The sequence below is a fragment of the Pongo pygmaeus genome, chromosome 13, assembly GCF_028885625.2.
Source record: "Pongo pygmaeus isolate AG05252 chromosome 13, NHGRI_mPonPyg2-v2.0_pri, whole genome shotgun sequence".
NCBI lineage: Eukaryota > Metazoa > Chordata > Mammalia > Primates > Hominidae > Pongo > Pongo pygmaeus.
The window spans coordinates 88,860,205-88,887,897 of record NC_072386.2 but is presented as its reverse complement, the minus strand read 5'-3'; the positions used below and the strand labels follow the sequence as shown (position 1 = coordinate 88,887,897).

At 42.5% G+C, this 27,693-nt stretch overlaps 1 protein-coding gene across 2 annotated transcripts in view; it reads left to right on the top strand.

The window, feature by feature from the left end:
• Positions 1-27,693, top strand: part of GABBR2 (gamma-aminobutyric acid type B receptor subunit 2) — a 415,862-nt gene that overhangs the window by 168,402 nt on the left and 219,767 nt on the right. For both annotated transcript variants that reach the window (XM_054502144.2, XM_054502145.1), the window contains one exon: positions 4,883-5,053. In XM_054502144.2, the coding sequence (XP_054358119.1) occupies positions 4,883-5,053 (171 nt within the window). The remainder of the gene's footprint in view (positions 1-4,882; positions 5,054-27,693) is intronic.

Genomic DNA, 27,693 nt, shown 5'->3' with positions numbered 1-27,693 from the left:
GGTACCTATTAAAAAGTACTCCAGCGAGCTGAGACCTGAGGCAAGATTAATTCACATAGCCAGAATAGAGAAGAGTAGATACAAAGTTGAAAACCAGCGGGAACAAAAGAAAACAAAAAAGAGAAGCATTAAAAAAAAAGAGATGGTCAACGAGATGATAAATGCAAGGCCAAACATTTACTACAGCAATAAACATACATATTTTAAAATCTGTCCATATGCTTTTTTCAAGATATGTATTTAAAAACAATCGTAATAGAATACGAATAAAAGGAGGATAAAAAAGTGACAGGCAAATGCAAGCAAAAATACAGTAAGGGTTGCAGTATTAATAACAAGTGTGATACAGTATCAAACAAAAAGCAATAAAATGACAGGTTTATTTTATCTTGATAAATATTTCAATCTTCACTCGCTCAATGAATATCTATTAAGTACCTGTTATTTGCACTAGGCAAAAATATACATTGCTGAAAAATGAAGATATAATTGTGATGAACATTTATGCTCAAAACAAGATAAAATGAACACATATAAAGCAAAAACAGTTGAAATACATGAAGAAATGGCCAGAGACAATAGAGAAAAATTTAACAAACTTCTCAGCCTTTGATAGATCAAGTAAACAAAAATACAAAGCGTATGATAATATAATTAGTTTGGTTATATCTATTATGCATAAGTAGTCTAATAAAGAATTCTATAGCTTATGACTATAGATTTCATCTTTTTTTTCCAGCCACCATGGAACTTGTACAGAAGTTGATTGTATAATAGGCCACAAAGAAAATCTCAATAAATTCCAAAAGCAGACACTGCACTTGCCAAATTCTCAAAATAATGCAATAAACTAGAAATGATAACAAAACTAGGAATTAAATTTTAAAATACTCTCCGAAATAAATCCCTGGCTAGGAATTAACTCAAAGCCTCAATCACAATCTGTTCAGAAACAAACTTGGTTATGCGAAACAAGGCAGGAGAGCTCAGAAATCTTGGTCTCCAGGTTAGGGCCCTAATGCTAACAGCCCTGGTGATGCCAGATGCTGGGTGACTGTGCTAGGGGAAGAAGGCCTGGGGAGCATGTAGAAGGCAGGTAGATAGTCATCCATGGGAGAAAGTGCACTAGTGTTAGGGTCCTATAGACCCGGGTTCAAGTCCTGCTTCCACCTCTTATTAGCTATAGTGGAATTTTGGCATCTCATTTCGGGGCTGCAGTCTACTTATTCCAAACCAGGGGTGTTGAGCTTTATCTGTGGTCCTCAACCCTCACTGAGCATCATAATCACCTGGAAAATTTTTAAATAATACTGATGCTTGGGCTAGATGCCCAGAGATTCTGATTCAGTTCGTTTGGAGTGGGACCAAGTCATCAGTATTCTTTAAAATCTCCCCAAATAACTCCAGTGTGCCAAGAACCCCAGAGCTAGATGATTTCTCAGATGTCTGTTAGTTTTGAAGTCCAGCAGTACTACTGGGCACCTGCAGTTTTTGCCCATGGAAGAAAGTTTCAGGAGGCTAAAGCCAGAGAAATAGTGACGCAAAGCGATCTAATCAAAGCGTGCATTATCTCAAATGGTGCAGAAAATGTCAGTGCCAGTTAATATTTTGCACCCAACATGATTTAGACCCGGGGCACATATTGTACTCCAAGCCTATTGTAAACACAATGGGCCATTTATTCACTGAACAGTAACCACGGTAATTACCCACAGGGAAAACATATGAGGTTGTTCAAGCAACAATTAATTGTGGACCTGGAACTAATGGGACAATAACGGTAAAGTAGCAACCAGAGTGTGATTCAGAAATCACATCAGAAAGCCAATATTTTCCAAATTGTATTAGATAAGCATTTTTGGGGATGTGATGGTATATATAATGTCCCTGTCCTGAAATAGTTGCTCCCAGGTTTTTCTAATAGCTCCTTCCCCCACTGGTGAGCATAGGAGGCTTGCAGTGTTTTTAATCTTGTGAGAAGAATCACAGACAGTAGGTTTGAGGGGACTATAGAGAGCTTTATTTCTCGCACTCACTATGGGACCTAAATGTCAGTTGAAGGCAGGTGCGCAGACCTTGATTTGGTTGGAATGATCCTCTTTGTGAATATGATGGAAGCCACTGATTCTTTTTTTCAGAAAAATGTGCATGTCTGTCTGCACATACATGGCCATGCAAATCCTTTCCTACAGTTTTCAGGGGGTTCACAGACACTTTGAAGCCCTTCTGTTCTCACTAGATTGTGGTCCAGTCTTTGCTTGCACACCTCCAGACACAAGGATCTCACTACTTCTGATGGCAGGTTTTCCATGGCCAGACAACTCTGATGTGAATGTTCCTCAATGTGTCCAGTTGAAATTTCCCTCTCATTAGTCCTCTTCTACCAAGAATCTTTGAACACTGACAAAAGTCATTCTACCTTTGACCTTTACTGGTCTTGGGGTGTCTCTATCTCTGTTGGATCTTAGAAGATGGTTTCTACAGGGGCTCAGTAGCTTCAGGTAATGGCTGAATTACTGTTGTGTGGTCAGCTCCAACAGATAGGAGATCCAGCAATTCTAGAGAGTGGCTGTCTACCCTCTGAACCAGACATGGAAGGGGACAAATCTCTACTGCCCCCCACAAACTTTTGTAAGGGGAACGTGGTTCTAGGGTGACAGAAGAAGCAGTAAAGCAACTTCAGCTGGAGGCTGAGGGTACCAGGATGTTATTTCCCTGAATGCTGAAATTGGAACCTAGGATGTATCAAATCCAGAGCTGCTGCTGGGACAAGTAAAGGTTCGGGGAGATGGCTGGTGGCAGCAAAGATTGAGCTTGCTTCATCCATGCCCTCTCTGGATCAAAGGTTTGAATGAAACAAAAGAAGAGAAGGAGGGAGGGAGGGAGGGAAGGAGGGAGGACAGACAGACTAGAAGAAACCATGGAGAAATTATTTTATAATCTCAGAGTAAGACAGGCCTTTCTTAAATAAGACATAAAACCTGAAGTCATAAAGGAAAAAAACTGATAAATTCATCCTCATTAAAAAAAACCATGATTACATGGAAATGGCACTATAAACAACATCAAGAAGCAAAGTACAAACTGGGAGAAAAATTAGCAACTTATATCATAAAGGGCTAATTTTCTTAATATAAAAGATCATTTCTATAAACTGATAAGGAAGACTACTAGTCAAATTAGAAAACAAGCAAAAAATGTGAACAGTTTCCAGAAAGGAACTACCAATTACTTTTACACATAGGAAGAAGCTGGGTGCGACAGCACACCTGTAGTCACAGCGACTCAGGAGGCTGAGGCCAGAGGCTTGAGCCCAGGGGTTCAAAACCAGACTAGGCAACATAGTGAGGCCCCTTCTCTAGACAGATTTTTAAATTAGCTAGGCATAGAGGCATACACCTATAGTCCCAGCTACCCCGGAGACTGAGGCAGGTGGGGATCGCTGGAACCCAGGAGTTCCAGGCTGCAGTGAGCTATGATAGCAGCACTGTACTCCAGTCTGGGCAACAGAATGGACCCTGTCTCTAAATAATAAATAAATAAAGATATATATAAATAAAATTAATATAAAAAATAGAAGAAATATTCAACCTCACTCACACTAAGAAAAATGCAAATTAGAACTATAACAAGATACCATCTTTTCACCATCATACTGCAAAGATCAAAAACTTTGATAACTGCCTTCTGTGGCTGAGGCTGACGGAAGGAACAGAGATCAGAGAAAGTGTTATGGAAGAGGTGACATTTAGGTTGGGCCTTCAGGAACAGGCAATTAACATCCAATTTAACAACTTAACTGGCACTTAAAAGAAAAAGAAGAAATAATAAAGAGAATGATGGACAGCTTTGACTACCGAGTGTAAATTAAAATACACACACATAAAATGTAAAGGCAACACAAACTGAGATATTTGCAACAACTATAATAGCCTGAGCTTGAATGCTGTATATATATTTAAAGTATCTTCATTAAATTCAATCAGCAAAGCATTAGAATACCACTCAAAAAATAAACAAAGGACATGAAAAAGTTACTCCTAAAATAGGATATGCTACTAGTTAATAACCATAGGGAAAAGTTCAGCATTATCTATAACCATGAATGCGATATGATTCAGGGTTTTATTTGGTGATACATCATTATAAAATTAGACAGAATAACATTTCTTACTCCCTCTGTTGGCAAAGATGTGGTGAGACTGGCCCTCTAATCATTCCTGGCCAGTAAATTTGCAAACTGATAAAATGTTTTTTGGAAATAAGTATAAATCTTTAAAGACTCATATTCTTTATCTGGAAAATTTTACATCACAGACTCTATCTTATAGAAACATCCCAAAATATAAAACAAAAAATGCTATGTACAAAGATGCCTGTAGAATAATATGATGATAATGACAAATTAGAAATAATCAAAATAACCCCAAATTAGAAACGGTTCAGTAAATTATGGTATATTCATATGCTGGAATATTCTGCAGCTATTATAAGATTTACAAAGAGTTTTTAAGGATACTGTTAAATGGGGAAAAACAGTTCAATTGTGCATGTGGAATGATTTCAGGATCTTTTTTAAAAAATCCAATCACTGTGCATAGAAAAAGGACTGGGAAGGAATAGACGATAACATGAATGATGGTTCTTTAGGGAGGGGTAGATCATTGGCTATTTTTTCCCTTCTTCCTCCTTATTTTGCATTTTTAAACCTTCCCTTCCATTATGATATGTTACTCTTACAATAAAAAAGTTTTAAAAATATCTGTCCCTGTGTGTTTATGCTCCAGGTTGAAACTAACAGTCTCTATTCCAGTAGGAAAGATGCTGGGTCACAGCTGCGAGGCTCATCAGTAAAAAGTGTTGTCTCTTTTGTGTTTTTCAGCTTTCTTTTGCTGCAACCACGCCTGTTCTAGCCGATAAGAAAAAATACCCTTATTTCTTTCGGACCGTCCCATCAGACAATGCAGTGAATCCAGCCATTCTGAAGTTGCTCAAGCACTACCAGTGGAAGCGCGTGGGCACGCTGACGCAAGACGTTCAGAGGTTCTCTGAGGTACGCTCGGCTTGTGTGGACACGGCCTGTCTTACTGCTTGCTGCTGTCATCTAGCAAAAGGCGATGTGGTTTAGTCAGGGATGGGTACTCTCACAGGGCTTTTAAGCATGTGTTGGTTAGTGCGATCAAAGCTGTTTCACCGTTGACAAAATAGAGCTGGTAGCTGAGGAATTTCACTGTGCATAGGACTGGTGGAAACCATCATCAGGAGTGAACCTTCCCTTTCATTCTTTTTATTGGCTACCTCGTGTGGCTTATTCCCTCATTGGCCCTGTGGGCTTGTCTTTGTTATTGATGCTGTCGTGACCATCTAAGATCACGAAGTTCTACCAGGGGTTGTTCATCTGTGAGGAGAGTTTTGGGGAAGGGCTGTCTTGGACTGAAGATGCCAGTGTCACCTTGGATGGGGTATAGAGTTTTGTTTGTTCTAAATGACTTACAAACACACCTTAATATATGGTAGGCAATTTTTTTGTTTTGTGTATGTGTTTTGTTGTGGAAAAAAAGAAAAGCCAAAATATGGGTAGTAAAAAATGTAAAAGTGTTGCTTTGTCCCAAGCCACCTGAATCATGCTTTCTCTCTGAAAGTTAACTCCTGCTTTCACTTAGGGGTTCATCTGCCTAGAACTTTTTCAATGTATTTATTTTAAAGCCAAATGACTTCATATCACGTATGTTTCTTTTTTCACTTTACAACAGATCTTAGAGGCCTTGATTAACCTCAAGGTTTAAAGGGACCTGGTGTTCTGTCAGATGTGTATATCGTAACTTACCGAGCCAGCCCCTCTGAACGTTGACCACTTTTCAATGGGACAACCGTACTCTCATGCCTAGGTGTGCGTCTTGGCAGTAGACTTCTAGAAGTGGAATTGCTGGGCCATTTAAAAATTTGAGAAAGACTGACTTCCAAAAAGGCAGTTCTAATTTCTAGTCCCACCAACAGCATTTGAAAATTCCCATTTTCACATATCCTTATTAACAGTGGATATTAACAAATATTTGAAACATTGGCCTCACTCAGATGAGTACAAAATGGCCTCCTGTCTTTTTTCCCATTTGCTTTGTGCCTCCTACTTTCCTTTCTGTTCCCCTGTGTGCTTTTGATACTTGGAGCCTCCAAAAACACAAGACAAACCAAGTGTTCTTAGCAGCCCAAGAGAAACAAACTTTAGCCGTGTGGAGGATTTCCATGTGTGAGTCAGGGGTCTAGACAGACCTCAGCTGGAGCGGTGGGGGCAGACACACAGCCTCCTGCCAGCCTGGGAATGGGGAAAGGCCGGGCAGGGTGGCAAGAAAGTTGCAAGTAGAGCAGGGCTGGTAATCAGCAGACCTGGTTTCCACTGCAGCTCTGCACTTACCTTCTGAAGTTCTTGCCCCCTGTCTCTTCCATGGGAAGGAGAGACCACTTCATACATTGGCTGTGTGACCTTGGAGACGTTACCTTGCTTCTCTGAGCTTCGATTCCTCCCCTGTAAAATGGGGACAATAAATTCTTGCATGCCTGCCTGCAGGGCTTCTGCCAAAATCCAATGCGTAATGGATTTGAAAGAGCTTTGTAAACTGTAAAGTTCATACACAGAGAGGGTTGTTTTTGGAGGTGCGTGAAAAGTGGAAGTGTTTGGCCCCACTGTCTGTGGATATCCAAACAAGGCAAGCTTTTCCCAGGCAAGACTGCTCGTCATCTTCCCACCTCTCTGTTTCTCAGCCCCTAGGAGGAGGCATAAAGGGAACTTGACCTCCAGCGGGAGTGACTCATTGCCAAACGCTGAAGAGGCTTTTGCTGAAAGGCCGCCTTCATAGAGAAGCGAGAAATGTTCTAAAATGAGAGTGAAACAAGTGGATGGTGGAGGATAAGAAGGACCCATCCCATGGCCCCATTAACACTGGACTCTGCTAGGATTTGGAGAGACCTGCTTTTTTCTTTTTCTTTTTTTTTTTTTTTTTTTTTTTTTTAGACGAAGTCTCACTCTGTCGCCAGGCTGGAGTGCACTGGCGCAATCTTGGCTCATTGCAACCTCTGCCTCCTGGGTTCAAGCGATTCTCCTGCCTCAGCCTCCCGAGTAGCTGGGACTACAGGCACGTGCCACCACACCCAGCTAATTTATGTATTTTTAGTAGAGACGGGGTTTCGCCATATTGGCTAGATGGTCTCGATCTCTTGACCTCTTGATCTGCTCACCTTGGCTTCCCAAAGTGCTCCCAAAGTGGCGTGAGCTACCATGCCCAGCCAGACCTGCTTTTTTCTTTTTTTTTTTTTTTTGAGACAGAGTCTCGCTCTGTCGCCCAGGCTGGAGTGCAGTGGCTCAATCTCGGCTCACTGCAAGCTCCGCCTCCCGGGTTCACGCCATTCTCCTGCCTCAGCCTCCTGAGTAGCTGGGACTACAGGCGCCCGCCACCGCACCTGGCTAATTTTTTGTATTTTTAGTAGAGACGGGGTTTCACCGTGGTCTCGATCTCCTGACCTCGTGATCCGCCCGCCTCGGCCTCCCAAAGTGCTGGGATTACAGGCTTGAGCCACCGCGCCTGGCGACCTGCTTTTTTCTAATAGCATCTTTGTCTGTCAGAGCCTGAAGGACCCTTAGAGACATATCTCCTACCCTCCTCATTTTGTAGAAGGGGAAACTAAGGCCCAGAGAGGGAAGGGGACAAAGTTCAAGGTTTCAGGGCACCTCTGAAGTCATGAAAGATTGTTCACAGAAAAGTCAGGACTAAATTTTGGGGTCCTGAACCCCTCAGTTCAGACTTCCCATTGCTCCTTCTTTTCTTCTCTAGCTTCCTGGAATTGCATGGGAACTACCTGCATGTAGCCAAAGAGGTTTGAAATTCCCACCAGACTGGTTCTAAAGGGGGTAAATTGTGAGCCCTGACATTGGTTGGGTGCCTTATAGATTCCCAAAAACTCTCACAGACAGCCACCCTGTAAGGAGGAGTGATGGTTCCCATTTTACAGATGGGAACTGAGGTTTGCAGAGGGTGGGAGGTCTCTTGCCCCAGGGCACATGCTGGTAAAGATCCCAGGCAGGGCTGGAAGCTGTACCCTCAGGCTGTTGCTGTGTGTCCTTGCTACATAGTCCTCACTGGGTAATCTCAGGTCTTGACTGTTGGGTAGCACATCTTTCCCCTTGCACAGCCGTGTCAGGGCCCTCAGCCAGGGTTTTAGGGCATCTCAGTGGGAAACCTCTTTTCCCGAGGACAGGATGCTGCTTGCTGGTATTGCTGGCAAGGACCCCTCTTGATTTAAATCTCTCAGCCCAGCTGACTCCTCTCTGTGCCCAAGGGTTTTGGCATCCCTTTCTCAATGTCTGGGCTGCGTCGCTGGAGTGCAGGCCCTGGAAACTCGCCAGGGGCTAACAGCTTTTCATGAGTGCAAGGAAACTGGATTCCTTTTATGAAACTGGTCAATCAGCAGCATCAAGCACTTCTGTTCCGGACTGGTGCACTGGAAGGAATGTCAAGTGAAAGAAATCCTGAAGTCAGAGGGGGTGATGGAGGGGCTTTACTCCCACGGAGCTTATTACTGTGGCATTGGGACTGTGGAAGGGGGTAGAGGGCTTAGGGCCATCCCACCTAGGGACCAGCTGCTCCTGTGAGCACCTCCAACCCCTGAGATTCAAGGTAAGCCCATGGTAACCCAGAGGCTGCTCAGGACTTGGGTCTGAGGTACTGATCTCTAGGCCCACTTTGGCCAAGCATGGCTGCCTGACCCCAGGCAATTCACTTTCCCATGCTGACCCTAGGATGTATCAGATCTAGAGCTGCTGCTGGGACCAGGGTTCCATGGAGAGAATTGGTGGCTGGAAAGTTTCAGCTTGCTCTGCCATGCCCCCTCTGGATGAAAGATGTAAATGAGACGAAAGAAGGAAGGATTTGGTACCAGACGGGCTGATCTCTGAGCCCATCCTTGCTAAATGATGGCTGTGAGATCCTAGGCCTCATAGAGATCCCCTTTTCCCTTGTGTAAAATGGGGCTATTTATCCTACCTCGCAGGTACTGAAGATGAGATGGTTAAGTGAGAAAACAGAAATGAAAGATCTCTGCATAGTAGGTGCTCACTAAATAGCCATTTGCTTCTCCAGTGATTCATGGGGCAAACTGAAAATGCAGGTCCATTCACTCAAAAAATCAGTGTGGCCTCCTATGTGCCATGGTCTGTGATGGGCCCTGTGCTGTGGAGGACCAGAGATCAATGACACAGCCTGGGGGTGAGTGGTGAGGCTTCCTGTATTGAGTTCTCAACTCTGGCTGCTCACTAGAATCACCAGGGAAATTTTGTTTTTAATACAAAATAAAGTGTACATTTTTGGATTTTCTTCCATTTCCTTTTCTTCACTTTTAATAGCCTTATTGAGATATAATAATATCTCATCCGTTGTTAATGTACAGTTCAATTGTTTTTTATAAATTTTTTATGTTGGCCAGGTGTGGTGGCTCACGCCTGTAATTCCATCACTTTGGGAAGCCAAAGCAGAAGGATTGCTTGAGCCCAGGAGTTTGAGACCAGCCTGGACAACATGACAAAGCCCTGTCTCTATAAAAAAAAAAATACAAAAATTAACTGGGCATGGTGGTGCACACCTATAGTCCCAGCTACCTGAGAGGCTTGAGCCCAGGAGTTCAAGGCTGCAGTGAGCTATGATTGCACTACTGCACATTTTAACTTGGAAGACAGTGAGACCCTGTCTCAAAAAAAAAAGTACGTGTTTGTGCAACCATCGCCACAATCCAGTTTTAGAACACTCTTCATCACTCTAAAAATTCCCATGTGCCCATTTGTAGTCATTTTCACCCCCCAGCCCCGGGAATAGTTTTACCTTTTCTGGAAATTTCATATAAATGGAATTAACACGCAGTCTTTTGCGTCTGGCTTCTTTCACTTAGTGCAGTGTTTGAGGCACATCATGCTGTGGCATGTGGCAGTGGTTTGTTTCTTTCTACTGCTGAGTGGTAATCCCCTGTATGGATGGAGCATCTGGGGAGTTTTGAAAATCCTGATGCCCAGGCCATCCCCAGAGCAATCATACTGGACGACCCTGGTGTTGGAGCCTGTCCAAGCTCTCCAGGTGGCTTCAGTGTGCCGCCAGCATTGAGAACTCCTGTCCTGCATAATTGGCTCAGAGTCAGGAGCTCAGGGTGGAAGTGACGCCCTCTGGTGGTGGGAGACCTTGAGCTCAAAGTAGCCCCATTCTACCTGGTGGCCTCGGTCTACTTGTGGCCCTCAGCAGGCCTGGGGACTGAGGAGCAGGATGAAGAAGGTGGAGGGAGGCCTTGGTCCAGCTCTGGGGGCCCCGCCAGATGAAAGACAAAAGTGGGGGTGTGAAGAGTTGGGGTGGTCCACGACGTCTGTGTTGGAGAGGGATAGGCAGGCAGGTAACCCGTGTGCACATTGAGGGGCTGCGGTAAGGAACTGGAGGGTTGTTGGGAGGCTATGGACAGAGCCAGAAGAGGGGCATAAGTACTGAGAGGCCAGGCCCTGGCGATGTGTGAAGACCCACTGTGGCATGGAGGTGCAGGTCACTGGAATTAGCAAGGAGCTGAGAGGCCAGAGTGCTGAGTGATGTCACATGGGCACTGCGGGCCCAGGAGGGAGATAGGGCTTGGCGTGGAGATGAAGGCAGTGGGCAGGGGATGCCTAGGAAGACAGCAGAGGGAGGCAGGGGCATTTTGGTCTCTCCCCCTTTTCAAGTCTTATGGTCTACCCAACAATCCTCACCAAGTTATTCTTTGGGCTTTCAATTCTATGTTGCAGCTAACCAACTAAGTGCTTAAGTGCCCGTAAGCCAATCACTTGCTGTCTCTGGGTCTCAGTTTCCCTTTCTGTAAGCTAAGAGAATTGGGCCAGTTGACCTCTAAGATCCCTCCTAGCTCAAAGAATTTTGGATTCTAGGATGTGAGCTTACGGAGACCTGGCCTTTGACCCTGATCCTGCCACTCCCAGGGACATGGCCATGAGAATTACTTAGCCTCTTTGTGCCTCTGTTTTGTTTGTTTAAGAGACTAATTTTAGAGGATTTTAGATTCATAGCAAAATTGAGAGGAAGGTACGGAGATTTCCCATACGCTCCCTGCCCCCACACAGGCACAGCCTCCTCATTGTCACCATCCCTGTCAGAGTGGCCCATTTGTTACAACTGATGAATCTACATTGACAGGGCATCATCACCCAGACTCCAGAGTTTACATTAGGGTTCACTCTTGGTGGGGTATATTGAATGGTTTTGGACAAATGTGTAATGACATGTATTCATCATTATAGTATCATTACAGTATTTTCACCACCCTAAAAGTCCTCTGTCTTTTTACTGATCCCCATAGTTTTGCCTTTTCCATAATGTCATTTAGTTGGAATCATACGGAATGTAGCCTTTTCAGATTGGCTTATTTCCCTTCTTTAGTACACATTTAACTTTCCGCCATGTCTGTTCATTGCTTGATAGCTTGTTTAGTTTTAGTGCTGAATTAACACAGCTGTCCCTTAATAACCATGGGGGATTGGTTCCCGGACCCCCATAGGTACCAAAATCTGAGGATCAAGTCCCTGATATAAAATGGTGTAGTGTTTGCATATAGCCTACGCACATCCTCCCATATTCTTTAAATTATCTCTAGATTACCTTTAATACCTAATACAGTGTAAATGCTAGGTAAATAGTTGTTATACTGCATTGGGTTTTTTTTGTGTTATTTTTGTTACTCTGTTGTTATTTATTATTTATTTTTAAAATATCCTCTATCTGGGCTGAGTGCGGTGGCTCATGCCTGTAATCCCAGCACTCTGGTGGCTGAGGTGGGCAGATCACCTGAGGTCAGGAGTTCGAGACCAGCCTGGCCAACATGGTGAAACCCTGTCTCTACTAAAAATACAAAAAAATTAGCTGGACGTGGTAATGGGCGCCTGTAATCCCAGCTACTTGGGAGGCTGAGGCAGGAGAATCACTTGAACCCGAGAGGTGGAGGTTGCAGTGAGCTGAGATGGCACTACTGTCCTTCAGCCTGGCAACAGAGTGAGACTCTGTCCCCCCGGCGCCCCCTGAAAAAAAAATCCTCGATCCATGGTTGGTTGACTCCATGGATGAGGAGCCTGTGGTTACCAAGGGTCAACTGTATCCATTGTCAGGATGTACCACAGTTTATCAGTTCACCTGCTGAAGGATATCTTGGTGGCTTCTCATTTTTTGCAATTATTAATAAAGCTGCTCTAAACATCCATGTGTAGGATTTTTTGTGGACATCAGATTTCAGCTCTTTGGGTAAATATCAAGGAGCTCCATTGCTCCCTTACCTCCATATGGTAAGGGTATGTTTCATGTTGTAAGAAAATGCCAAACTGTCTTCCAAAGTGGCTGTACCATTTTGCATTCCCAACAGCAATGAATGAGAGTTTCTGTGACTCCCCATCCTCTCCAGTATTTGGTATTGTCAGCGTTCTGGAGTTTGGCCAGTCTAATAGATGTGCAGTGGTATCTTGTTGTTTTAATTTGCATTACCCTCATGTCATATGATGTGGAGCACCTTTTCATAGGCTTCTTTGCCATCTTTTTTTCATCTTGAGCATGAGGATAATAATAGCACCTACCTCTTAGGGTTGTTGGGAGGATTCAATGTGTTAGGATACTTAAAGTACTAAGAAAAGTGCCTGGCTCATCCTCAGCATCATGCAAGGGGCAGCTGTTATTTTTATTATCATCCAGAATCAGGTTCCTTAGCCCATGGCTGGCCCCCATTCAGGAGCCCCACTGCATGGCTGAGTTTCTGTGCCTGCCATGAGCATGGCTGTCTTTCCCTTTTCTCCCTTCAAGCTCCAAGACTCCCCACCTGGTCACTGGTCCTCAGTGATCTCGAGGTTTCTGAGGCTGACCTTTCTGTACTGGTGACCTCTCTCAAGTGGCAGGCCCCACTGAGGTGAGGCCCTTAATCTGCCCAAGACCAAAAGGTCACCATCTGCAGAGCTTCCTCTTCAAAGCACCTGCCCTTTCAGGCCCTCCAGGGCCCTGCCTGGCCCTTTGAAACCTTTCCCCCTTGCTAAGTTGCCATCTGCCCCACCAAAAGGGCCTCAGGTCAACTCCTCTAAAGTTGCTGCTTACTCTTCCAGAGTAGTAGCCTGGGAGACACTCCTGCAGGGGAGGACAGGGAGACCCTGGGCTTGCATCTAATCTAAAAGCCACCCTTGTTAGAATCATCATCCTCTCCTGCTGCTCTGAGCAGGAACAAGCTCCTTAGCATGGCTCGAGACCCTTTATGATCTCTCTGAGGCCTCCTCCTCTGTCTCACCTGCAGTCACTTCTTCCTTTGCCCCTTCAGTCCAGCCACACCTCCATGCTGGCTTCTCTCTTGGCAGGAACATCCTGCCCTCCATCTGCTCAGCCTCCCCAGCTGGCTCCAGGTGTGCCGTCTCTGTGTTCTTCCTCCTCATTTTTCTCCCCATACCAGTTCTTTGTATGATGCAGCACAAGACACCATTTGCTTCCTCATCTCTCACCCACTGTCACTGGATGGGAGATGAGATGATGAATGAGAGCCACAGCAGATCCCTGTGTCCCCTCACCCTGCATGCTCCCTGGTGCAGGTGTGTTCAGTGAGGATTTCAGTACATGATTCTTGATCCGTTAGGCCAGATTCTTAGGGACAAATGCAGTTCTTTCTCTCCTGTTGTCCTGAGTCCACCTGTTCCTGGGATGGTGAGATGAAGGTGTAAGGGGTGCAGAGAAACCCCAGCCTCAGCATCCAGGCTTGTGAAGAGTCCATTCCCTCTCTTGACTGCCTCCTGCCTGAGTCACCCGGGCCATCGGGAAGAGCAGCAGGGAATGATGGATGATTCTAACAAGGGTGACTCCTAGGTTAGGTGCAAGCCCAGGGTCTCCCTGTCCTCCCCTGCAGGAGTGTCTCCCAGGATACTGCTCTGGAAGAGTAAGCAGTAACTTTAAAGGAGTTGACCTGAGGCCCCTTCGGTGGAACAGATGGCAACTTGGCAAGGGGGGATGGTTGCAAACGGCCAGGCAGTTCTGGAAGAGTCAGCAAGTCTGACTCCTGCAGAATTCCACGCAGATCATGCCATCATTTCTTAACTTGAAGTCTTTCCTGGATGTGACATTGTTTGTTGGTAGAAATTCTTCTAGAGATCTCAATGGAAAGTTCTGGACCAGCCATTGGCATCAACAGTCCCCAGGAACCTGCCACGTGCTTACTTATAGGTGATGTAGATGTTGGGCTTTGGGAATGCACACACGGTAGTTTGTGTCCAAGTTAATTTTCCTGACTTTGTCATCCTGGGAGAATTTTTTCCTGAGCTGTTAATGCTTCAGAATCCTCTCTCTTCAGGATTGGGCAATACTGACTTCTACACCAGTGGTTCTCAAAGTGTGGTCCCTGGACCAGCATCATCAGCAGGACCACTTGGGCTCTGTCCCAGCCCCAGTGAATCAGACACTGTGGGATGGGCTCAGCTTTATGATTTTGATGCAGCTAGAGTTTGAGAACCACTGCACTGAAGGAATGGACAGCCTTCAGGTGGGACCACTGTGCTCCCAAGCTCACTTTAGCTAAGAACGAGGCCAAGCACACTTGGAGGGCTGAGCCACCTCTGAGCTCTGCCCTTGGCATCCCTTCTGGCTGCAGGATCACCTGGGCTGCCAGCGTATCTGCAGATCTTTTATCATTAGGAGACAGAGGGGACTCCCAACGGATCAGATTCTAATCCTAATGGTACTGGTGCCCCACCTCTGGCCCCAACTTTTATCTGAAGAACTTGCTAATGCTTTTAGGTGACTTGGCTGCCTGCCCAAGCAAGCATCCTCTCCTTCTCTGTGCTCTTCCCTCGAGCTCTGCAAGGGGCCAGGTCTGTGGGTCAGCCAGCAGGAAAAGCTTCTTATCTGTCTTGTCCAGACCTTGGTGGCTGTTTGTGGCAGCCTCTTTGGCATTTGAAGGGTTAGGGTAGGTCCATTATTTCCCAGAGCATGGTTTAAATATGTGATATGATTTTTATACAATTTTAATACCTCTGTATTTGTGTTATTATACACTAGGAAAAAGTAAAATGATGACTAGCACATCAAAACTGTACTTCATGGATGTTATTGCTTAGGATGGAATCCCTGTTTAAAAAGTCAGACCGTTCAATTGAAAATACTAATTAATGCTTACATAGGTGGTGCACAGACATGGTGAAATGGCCTCTAAGAGATGCAGGAGTGACTCAAGTTTGGGGACCACTGGGATGAATAAAAAGCCCTTAGCTGCCTGTTTATTTAACTCATGAGGATAGATGGGTGAAGGGTGGGGAGTGGGACTGGCAATAGACTTCTCCTTGAAGCTCTGATCTAAAGCAGATAATCAATGGGAAAGGCATTTGATCAATGTCAAGAATCAGCCCCACAGGCCTTCAGTCTTCTGCTGAGGCTCCATAGGGACAGATCCTGGGGTTCAAGCAACACTTGTTCTTTCACATGAATGTCCCCCGTGGGAAGTGCAGCCCACTAGCAGTGCTCTGTCCTACCCACGCCTGCAGAATGGGAAGATCCCACCTAGGTGAGAGCTGCCGCCTGTCAGGGGCTCCAGTTTCTAGTTCTTCTGCCATCTTGGAGCAGTGTGTGCACATCTGGAGCATTTCCAGGATGTTTTGCTCAGTGGTGGCTGCCATGGCTAAGCCTGCTGAAGAGAAGACAGATGTCCAAGCTTGGATGCCTTTGTCTGGCTCAGAGCTCCTGCCCTCGGGACAGATGGCCCACTAGTCTCCTCCTCCCTCCACTCCAAAGCAGAAAAGATGGCTGTCCCATTTGTGGTTCAAAAGGAAGACCTCAGGACCTAGTGGATGGTCCCCCCTAACACTCCATACCAGGTCCTCAGAGTGGAGACCTTCTCCCCACTCCACACGGACCCCACTCAGAGAGGCTAGGGTGACTGGCCGTGGGTCTGTGGTGCCAACGCCAGGCTCCTGAAGGGCTGGGTGAGTGTTGTACTCTCTGCTCAAGAGGGCATGTGATATTAGATAAATATATCCTCCACTCAAGCTGTGAGGATCCTGGAACACAGCGTTGACTGAGTGTGCCTTCTTCGAAACAGTCCACAGGAGATCCTTCAGGTCTCTGGGGGAAAAGGACCATCCACAGCAACCTCAGCGCCCTTACCAGGGACACTTCCTGGTGCCCCCTGCCCAGCCCCGGGCCAGGCTCCCAGAGCAGGACTCAAGCCTTGCGAAGCAACACCCCCCCCCCGACACACACACACATCAGGACCTTAGGAGTAGGAAAATATGATTAAAATCTCATCTGCCAGTTATTGAGAACCTACTGTGTGCCAGGTAGTTATGTTCAATTATTCAGCATGGTGTGGTCTCCTTTTTTTTTTTTTTTGAGACAGGGTTACCCTCCGTCATCCAGATTGGAGTACAGTGGTGCAATCATAGCTCACTGCAGCCTCAAACTCCTGGGCTTGAGCGATCTTCTGGCTCAGGTTCCCGAATAGCTGAGACTACAGGCACACGCCACCGCGCCTGGTTATTTTTATTTTATTTTATTTTTTGTTGAGACAGAGTCTCATTTTGTTGCCCAGGCTGGTCTCGAACTTCTGGGCTCAAATGACCCTCCCACCTTGGCCTCCCAAAGTGCTGGTATTACAGGCGTGAGCCACAGCACCTGGCGCTCTCTTCCTTTTAGAGAGCGGACTCACTCAGGGAGGATTAAGCAATGCCAGGGTCTCATAGCCACGAAGTGGCAGGTATAGACATGAACCCCGGTTTGTGCCTGCCCTTGTGAAGAAGAGGAAGCCAGGAGTCTGGGGCCAGTATCCCCCCAAGTCCCTGTACACCACCTACCACAGAAGCAGGGAGGTGAATATACAGGCCAATCAACCATGTCTCAAGGGGACCTCTTCACAGTCCTTTGGAATTTTTGCCATGGGATCCTGCATTTTATTTTTATTATTTTCTCAAGTTGGGAATCTCAGAGCAGAGCACTGTCCCTTCACGCTGCTCCTACCACCCTTCCCGGGACACGTTGTTTCTGCTGGTCCTCTTGGCTGACAGGGCAGTGCATCTTGTAGTGTGTAGGTTCCCTAGAGCTATTCTGGTACATTCTGGCTGTGGTTTCTCCCCCAAGGCCCATCTGCCAGGCTTGGGTAGTGCCAGAGCCGCATGAGCAAAGGAGTGGAGTTGGGAAGGTGTGTGGAACCTTCAGGAAACAGCAAAGAGTCTGTTGGGGCTTGATAGCTCCATGAACAGAATGAAAAGTGGAAGGATGAGCTGGGAGGCAAGAAAGATGGCGAAGACCCCTGCACGCCTCTAAGTTGAGACTTTACCTGTCAGCAGTCAGGAGCCATGGATGGTTTTAAAATGAGAAGCGAGATAGTAGCAGTCCTGAGGGCCAATTGGGAGGAGCAGACCAGAGGCTGTGAAAGCAGCCAGGAGGTTACTGCAGTAATTCAAAGGAAAAATAATAAGATTATAGTTACTTTCTTACCATAAAAATGTCAAGTTCTTTTTTGTGGTTATTTTTATTTTAAAGTATTAATTATTGTTTTTTAATTGTAATATGGATATGAACTCAATGCAGAAAACTTGGAAAACACAAAAGAGCACAAAGGAAAATTTAAAATTGGCCATAACCTACCCACTGAAAGGTCATCATTAACATCTAGGCTGATGTCTTTACCATTTTTTCAATGCACATAAATGAATGTGTGTAAATAAATACATGCTCTTGCTACCGAAATGGCTTCTTAGCAATGCAGGGGGAATGTTTTCCCAGGTCAGCAAATGTTCTCCGTGACTCCGTCAACATGACTCCTAATGGCTACAGTGCTTCTTGACTTGACCCCAGTCTGTGCCATAGCCCTGATGTGTTTTGAATTGTATTTGCCTCCAGTCATATTTATCCTACAGTCTGTTCCCTTTCTTCCTATATTCCAACAATTCTGAAAATATCCTGTCCATGAATGGTCTTCTTCTTTTTTCCAAAAGTATTGGGATTTTTTTTTTCTTAACACTTTTTTGGCTGGCCATTTCAAGGATTTGGGGATGGGACAGGAGGTGGATGTGTGTTTGCTTTCACCATCTTTGTCCAATTCCTGTTTAAACTATTCTACCCTGTGCATATGCCATCAGTTACTCAAGAAGGCCGCCATTATTGAACATGGAGGTAGTTGCCAATTTTTACTGATTATAAATAATGCAGTAAACTCATACTTTACACTTTTGTGGGAACATCTCTGATTATTTTCTGAAGTTAATTCCTAGAAATAGCATATGCACATTTTTGAACCTTTTGTACATATTGCCAAATTGTCCTCCAGAAAGATCATACCAATTTAGAGTTTCATAGCAGTATATGGGAGCATTCCCTGCCAATATTGTGTATTATTCTTTTCTGATTTTTGGCAATTGCTATTTTAATTTGCATTTTTTTCATTACTATTGAGATTGAATTTCTTTTTTACTAAGAATATTTCTCATTTCGGTTTCTCCTTTTGTAAATTGGCTGTTCATGTTGTTGGCACTTTTTCCTATTTGACTGTTCTCTTTTTTACTGATTTATAAGAGCTCTTTATAAAGTAAGGGTATCAGATCAGCCTTTTGTCACATTTGTTAAGATATTTCTCCATGTTTCATGTGACATTTAATTTTGTTTTTGATGTTAATTGATCTATTGAAAAATTTAGTGTGTTATACAGTTAAATTTATCAAGACCATTTTTTTTCACCTTTCCATTATGCTTGGCAAGCTCTTCCCATCTCCAAAATTTTTGTAAATACACACCTATGTTTTCTTCTAGTATATTTTTTACTTCATTCTTCAATTTATCTGGAATTTCAGTATATGGTCTGAAATATCAGCCTTTCCTCTCCTGCCATTATAGTCACTCAATTTTTCTTTCAGCACTTAATATATCTTTTTCTGATTTACTTAAAATGCCTATGCTAAATTTTATCTTTAGAAAATAATATATTGCACTTTTGCATATGCTTTAGGCCAGTTCTGTATGATTGATCAAAATATAATGCAAACCAACATATATAATTTTAAATTTTCTGGTAGCCACATTTTATAAAGCAAAAAGAAACAGGTAACATTAATTTTAATAATATATTTTATTTAATACAACATATCCAAAATGCTATCATTTCAACATGTGTCACTAGGATTTCAAGCACTTGATAATCACATGTGGCTGATGGCCACTGTCTTGGACGGTGCAGCTTTTGACTGTTGCTGAGTTTTTACATTTTGTTCCATTAATCTGTCTGTGCTGGAATGGGTACCTCAGGGTTCCTTTATAATATAGTTTAATGTGCAGCTCTCCTTTCTTTGTTAACAATTGCCTTCATTTTCACCAGTTTAATTCTTGGCATTTTTGTTTGAATTTTAGTTACTTTAATTAATTTGTAGAATAGTTGACATCTTTATAATACCATGTCTTCCCACTCATGCATATGGAATGTTTTTTGTTGGATCCTCAGCAAAGTTTTGTCATTTTCTTCATACAGGTCCTTTCCATGAACAGTTAGGTTTATTATCAGGTATTTTACATTTATTATTGCTTTGGGGAATGGGATCTACTTTGCTAGATGTTTTTAAGTGGTTATTGGTGGGATATGAGAAAACTATTGATGTATATATCCACATCTTATGACTGGCTACATTGAACTCCTATTATTTCTGCTAGTTTTTCCTCTCTTAATTCTCTTGGATTTTCTAGGTAGATATAATAACATCTGGAGCAAGAATAAACTTGCTTTTTATTTTCCAGCATTATGGCATCTTTATTTTCATCATTTTTCATTGAGGCGGTACTGCATAGTGGTAAATGACAGTCATAGCAGAATGACCGTCTGGGTTCTAATTCCAACTCAGCTACTTGCCAGCTGGGTGACTTTGGGCAAGTTGTTTAATTTTTCTGTGTCCCTGATAATGGGGAAATGCTAATATAACCTTAGGTGTCATGAGTATTAAAACAGCTAACACACATAAAGCATTTAGGGCTTAGAACAGTGTCCAAAGGAGTGAATACCCACTATTTTATATATATATATATTATATATATATAATATTATTATATATTATTAACATATGAATAATATATGTTATTGTCGTTAATATTGCCTCATTCACCGGATGTTCTAGAGTTATATTTTAAAATAGTGATAACAGTGGGTATTCTTGCCTTGTCCTTGACTTTAATGAGAATGCCCTTAGTAAGGTTTGATGTCTGTTAGAAGAGCAGATATTCCTCATCATCTCAAGGGATGTTCTATTTTTATTTACTCAGTGTTTGTACCTATTTAGCTATGCATGCTAAAATGTCAGATGCCTTTTTGGAATTTATATTGATAGCTGTGGATTTTTACTTTGATCTATTAGTGTGACAAATTATAGTCATCAGTTTCCTTGTATCCATTTGGTAACATATTCATTCATTTAAGACATATGTATTGAGTGCCTAGCTTGTGTTGGTCACCATTCTAGGCACTGTAGACACATCAGTGAGTGAAACAAAGTCCCTGCCCTCTAGGAGCTTACATTCTAGTGGGGGAAACAAATGATTTAAACAAATAATGAGCAAATAAATTTAAAATATGTCAGATGATAATAAGTGCTAGGGAGACAAAGTAGAGTTAAGGGAGTAGGAAATCTCATGCAGAGAGCGGTGAAGTCAAGGACAGCCTCAAAGAGGTGATGTTTGGGCAGCCACCTGAAAGCAGTGAGGGGCAGGTTATAAAGAGACCTGAAAGATGAGGGTTCCAGGCAGAGAGAACAGATGCACAAAGGTCCTGAGGTGGGAGGGACTCTGGAAGTGCTGGACCAATGTCAGGGAGGCTATGATGACTGAAACAGAGTGGGTGTGGGAGAAGTAGAGTGGTTGGTGTGGAGTGGAGGTGGGTCAAGAGATTTGTGGTTCTTTTAGGATATTTGTGAAGACTTTGGCTTATACTTTGAGTCAGTTGGGAAACTATTGGAGAATGTTTTGGGTTTTGTTTTTATTGGGAAAAAATTCACATACCATAAAGTCCACCATTTTAAAGCGTACAATTAAATGGTTTTCAGTATATAGACAATAATGTGCAACAATTACCACTATGTAATTCAAGAATATTTCATCACTCCAAAAAGAAATTCCACATCCATTAGCAGCCACTCATTTTCTCCAGCCCCTAGTTGTTAACCTACTTTCTATCTCTATAGATTTGCCTATAATGACATTTCATATAAATGGAATTACAAAATATGTGGCATTTTGTGTTTAACTTATTTCACTTAGCATAATGTTTTCAAGGTTCATCTATGTTGTAGCATGTATCAGTACTTCCTTTCTTTTTTATGGACAAATAATATTCCAATTTGTGGATGTAACACATTTTGTTTATCATTCATCAGTTGATGGACATTTCAGTTGTTTCTACTTTTGACTATTATGAATAATGGTGCCATGAACATTGTGTACAAGTTTTTGTGGGGATGTATGTTTTCATTTCTCTTGGGTTTACACCTAGAAGTGGAATTGCTGGGTCATTTGGTAACTCTACGTTTAACATTTTGAGAAACTGCCAAGCCATTTTCTGGTTTGCATCAATGGATATACCATTTACATTCCCACCAGCAAGGTGTGAGGGTTCCAGTTTCTCCACATCCTTGCAAACACTTGTTATTTTCCATTTTAAAAGAGATTATAACCATCTTAGTGGGTGTGACATGGTGTCTCATTGTGGTTTTGATGTGCATTTCTCTGATGAATAATGATATTGAACATGTTTTCATGTTCTTATTAGCTATTTGTATATCCTCTTTGGAGATAGGCCTATTCAAATCTTTTGTCCAATTTTTAATTGAGTTGTTTGTCTTTTTATTATTGAGTTGTAAGCATTCTTTATATATTCTGGATTAGATCATATCAGATAGGTGACTTGCAAATATTTTCTCCCATTCTAAGGGTTCTTTTTACTTTCTTAATGGTGTTTTTTGCACAAAAGTTTTTAATTTTAGTGAGGCCAAATCTATCTTTTTTTTCTTTTGCTGCTTTTACTTTTGATGTCATATTTAAGAGACCATTGTCTAATTCAAGGTCATGAATACTTAAGCCCATACTTCCTTCTAAGAATTTTATAGTCAGATACAATCCCTGATCTTTGGTCTCTTTTGAGTTAACTTTTATATTTGGTGTGAGGTAAGTTTCCAACTTCATTCTTTCATATGAAGCTATTCAATTGTTCCAGGACCATTTGTTGAAAAGATTATTATTTCTTCATTAAATGGTCTTGGCACCCTTGTTGCAATCGACTGACCATTGTAGTATGGATTTATTTCTGGACTACTGGAAAGTTTTTTTTTTTAATAAGAGGGATTTTATCTGACTTAGGTTTTTAAAAGTGGTGCTTTTGGCACCACCGAATAGAGGGCGGTGGTGACTTGAACTAGATAGGGAAAATCAACCAGATTCTAGATACTTTTGACAGTAGAGCTGACAAGATTTCCTGATGGAATGAATGAGTGTGTGAGCGATAAACAGTGAGGCATCAAAGATGGCGCCAAAGTTTTTGATCTGAGCAACTGGACAGAATTAGTTATCACTTCTCAACTTGAGGGAGAGTGCAAAGGAGCAAGTTTCCATGAAGGGGGTCAACAGTTTAGATACGCCTGTTGAATATCCAGATGGAGAGGTTGAATAGGCTATTGGATAAATGGGTCTGGCATTCATATTTACATTAAACCATATTGGCATTCCACTGTTTGTTATGCTGTTTGTTATTCTTCTAACCAATTCATCTATTTTTTCTGTAAGTACGTATGATAATTTATATTTTGCTGTGATTGTGCTTTGTCAGGTTTAGTTGTCAGGAATATTCTAGTTTTACAACAAGAGTTGGAAAGCTTTCCATGTTTTTAGGTGCCCTATACAGTTTATAGATACGAATTAACTGCTCTTTGAAAATAAAAAGGTGCGTCTATGAAACCATCCAGGATTTTACATTTTTCAGTCTGCCCTTTTTACAAGTTATCTTTGTAGCTTCTTCCATGCTTATTGATTTTGGCTTTATACTCCTTAAATGGATTTAGTAACATATTTTCCGGAAAATAGTCCATTTCTTTGGGATCTTCAAATTTATTAGCATATATTTCAGGACAATTTTTAAAGTCTCTGTTTTTTTGTTATATGCCCTTTCTTGTTTTTCCCACTTTTCCCCTCGATGAGCTAGTTTGCTTCTTTTATTGATGTAATTGTTATTAACATCTTAAATTCTGTGGGAAAGAAATGGTTACATTTTTTATTATTTTTTCAAATGAAATTAAACCTGGATCAAGCACTCCATCTGCCAGATACACTAGGGTCAGTGTCTCTGTCTTGAAGTATCACCCTTCTCTAAAATGACCAACAACTCTGGTGGGTTTTCTAATAGAAAGCTGGGAGAGCCAGCATTCTGCAGCCCTTGCTTCCTGCTGCCACTTGAGTGTGCTGTGGACACTGGTCCGACTGGTTACTGCTGCTAATCTAGGTTCCTGGTTACACTTCCTAGCATCCTCAAGCCCCTCCTACAGATCTAGAACTTCTGTTGGCTTTTTCTTTTCAGATATCCACATCCCCACAGGTCAGAGAGGGTTCCTCTTGGAGCTCTACTCCCAAATGATCCTGTTATTCCATTTTGCTACATAATAGAGCTACATGTTTATCCTCCTTCTTAAAGCAGCTACTTGATTGCTTGAGGCGGTGGGGGAGGGCTACTTGCTTCTCCTTTAAAGATTACTCATCTTTTCAGACATTTCTCTTGCTAAAGAAGATAGCAAAAAAACACAAGTTAAGTCTTCAGTAGAGCATCCCATTATCTTGTTTTTTAACCAAAGGACTAGCTCTTGGATTCTTACTGGCTATGCTTTGATTTATCTACTTCTTAATTTATTTGCTTCTGCTTTTCTCCTGAACACTACCTTCCCTTTATATGTAGGTTTCTTTCACCATTCTTCTTCTAACTTCTTAATTTGCATATTTATTTTTTACTCTTGTTTTGGTTGCTATTAAGCATATTTAAGCATATAAATGTCTTTGATTACAGCTTTGATGAAATCCTATAGTTTCAGCTAAATAATATCTCATCCTCATTATAATAAAACTATGCTACAATTGTACTTTAAGTTTAAAATATCGGTCTTCTACTTCCCTAAGTGCCAACCTAGAAATGCAACAATATCTATTGTAAGTTACATAAATCAGTACACTTGTTTACTCTCCATCCCTCACTGCCTCTAATTCTGTATTGTTATAATCTGAGTTTTAATTTGATTTCACTCTTTACATTGTGGATATGCTTTTTTCAGTTGCTATTTGAGATGTTCACTTTATTTTGAAACTATACTATAATAACTATGATTTTAAGATTCAAATCCATATTTACATGACTAATTTCTTCTGACGTGAGTCAGTTTCATGAGTTATGTCTTTTGATTTATCTCTCTGTGGCATGAGTACATCTTTTGTTTTTCAAGAAGGTCATATGAGTTTTATATCTATGCTCTTGCATAAATCACAATTTCTCTCTGTAGCTTTGCCTATGAATGACAAGTTATCTAAGTATAAATTTCTGTGATCATAAGCTCTCTAGACATTACATCAATGTTGTAATAAAGTCTGATGCAAACTGATTTGGTTCCTTTGGAGATAAAGCTTTTTAGTCGCCTGTACCAGTTGCTTGTAGGATTCTTTCTTTATTTTTGATACTCATAAAGAAAAAACGGCACATAGCTGATTTTTGTTTTGTCTAAAATATGATTACATTTTTATTCGAAGAATCTGGTCTTTCTTCTGATTGCATTAGTTTTCTTTTATTATATCTTTAATTATTACTCTTTTTTTCTGATATCTTTTTTAGAAATATCAATAATTCATGAGTGAACCTTTGTAGTTTATTCTCCATATTTTTGTTTTCTCTCTGGTCATTTCAACTTTAGTCTTTTTCCTTCACGTTGTGAGAGAACATCTCAAGATTGTCCTCCACAATATTCATCAGTTTTTTTTTTACAATTGAATTCTGCTCCTTGTTGCTTCTAATGCTTCTTAAAATTCTCATAACATTATTCATTTCCAGTCATTATTATCTTAACTATGCCTGGTTTCTTTTATCTCAGTTTCTTTTATCGTATATTTTATTTTTTAGATTTAGAATCCAGATTTTCTTTAACCTCCATGAAATACAAAATGGGTATTACAATTTACTTTTATTTCCTACAGCAATTCTTTTTAGAGATGATATTCTTTCTTTGCTTGCATTCCTTGTTTGTTTCCTTTATGTTTCAGAAAGTTTTCATAGGTTCCATATGCATTTTATGCCTTCCATGACCTGGTATTCGCTTATAGCATGGGTGAATTCTGCTTGAGTCCCCTCATTGTTTTATCTAGATGCTGTTAGATTCTTCACCTTGGATATTCATCTGGAAGACTGAATGATAACATTTTATATGACCAGCCCAGGGACAAGCAGCCAAGGGATTAGGAAACCATTTGGTGGTGTGGGCCTTTCTTGTTTAAATGGTTTCTTCATGAGTTTGTCAAACAGCTGCTCCAGATGTGCAGAGTTCCCCCTGGCCTCTGCCTTTGTTTACTTGCCTGCTGTGTCTGCAAGGTGCCTAGGCCTGTCCTAGGGAAACTGGACTTCAATAGGCTTTGCTTGTTCATAGATCTAATGACCCAGCCACTCCTGAAGGCTGTTGGGTTGCAGGTTGGGTTGAAGGCTGTTGGGTTGCAGGACTCCTTAGTGAGAGGTAGGCTCTGCACCGTTCTGTGGCCCAGCCTCTCCTCCAGTACTCACTCACCCATCAGAGGCTACGAGGTCAGTCTCGTCAGCACATCCACCCTCCCTGCAGCACCGCACTACTTTCTCAGGAAGGAGAGCCATGAGTCAGCCTTCAATCTGGTTCTGTTGGCACTGTACCTAGCAGAAATTCCTCAAAGTTGGTGGCATATTGATGGCACTCTCCTGTTTTCCAAGGCTGAAGCAGATTCCCCCCTATTTTTATATTCCCTTGGTCCTTTCTGTCACTTTCAGAAGGAGGTAGCTTAGGTGGGAGTTGGACATCTGTGCTTAGCTTTACCATCTTTCTCAAAAGTTTCATAGTTAACATTGTTTCCCATACTTTGTACTGTGGTATATAGACATTTGAGATTCCCTGAGCATTTCCTGTTCCGTGGCCCCCCTTTTAAAATTCCTCATATATATTGGCTCCCTTCATATCTGGTTTTATAGTTTTTCCTGGGCACTTTTCTTCTCCTTCTCAAGTTCCAGTTTAGCATCCTCTCGATCAGATGGAGAATTCTCCTGCCAAACACGGTGTTGCTAGTCTTGGGGCAGTGAGTTCTGTCCCTTGCCAGGGACTCATCATCTGGCGTCCTGAGCCACATCCTGGCCTTCAGCAATATTGATGGAGTTTCCCCACATCCTCCCTTCTCTGCCAAAGTTATGCCCTTTAAGTGGAAACAGAAGAAACCATTCCCCTGCCTCCAACTTTCCATCCCCTTCAAAAGCCTTGTGCTTCACTAGAGAACCATTTTGGATTTCTTCTGGCATACCCAGACCCTCCTGGGTGAGTCAGCAGACGTGGGCAGCAGGCGTTGTGGGGAGGGGGTTGCAGAGGCTCCTCCATCACTGCTTGGCTGCCTGCCCCAGGAAGACAGCACATCACACAATTTGCCATATCAAGTCTGTGAACAGCTGCCTCCCTACCCTCCGTGGGGAGTCACCAAGCTCCACACATCTGCTCCTTCCGGGGGTGGTGAAAAGATTTCTCCCATCACAGGCACCTATGAATCCCCCTTGGGGTTTCGTGAGGTATAGAGTAGCATTCTCCTGCAGAAAGCCCGTAGGCAGCCTTCGTGAGAAGATATACCTTTCAGGATTTAGTATCAGTGGCACCACCATCACTTCCTCTCCTTCCCCCAATCCCATAGCATGTTTTCCCCACCTCCCCTTCTTGACTTTGTCATTTCTGATAATGAACATTGCCATTTATTGAACCTCAGCCATGGTAGACACTTAGCGTATATTAGCTTACCTTTTCAAGAACTCAAAGACAAGTTGTGGTTATGCCCTTTTAACAGATAAGAAAAAAAGCTCGGAGAGTTTCCTTACTCACCCAAGGTAGCCCAGCAGTGGGGACATAGCTAGCATGCTAGTCTGGAGTCACCTGACTCGAGTTCATGCTTTTGCCTCTTTCCCACAGCCTTCCTAGAGGGAAAAATAGAACCACAGGCTCTTTATCCTGAGTCTAGAACAGGGGTTTGCAAACTGTGGCCTATGGACCAAATCCAGCCCCTTGTTTTCATAAATAAAGTTTTGTTGGAACATAGCCACACCCATTCATTTGCACATTGTGTACGGCTGCATTTGCAACATTGTTGGGAAAAAACATGTAAGTCCTGCAAAGCCTAAAGTATTTACTATCTGACCCTTTACCAAAAAAAAAAAAAAAAAAAAAAAAAAGGTGTCGGCTCCTAGTTTCCAGCGTAGGCTATTGTAGAAAGAGATAGACTCTGAAGTTAAATCCCAGGCTCCCTACATCCTAGCTGTGTGACCTTGGGCAGTTGACTCAACAGCTCTGAATCTCATTTTATTTACCCGTAAACTGGTCATAATTGTACCTTTTGGGTTTACACCCATGCCCGCAAGGAGTGA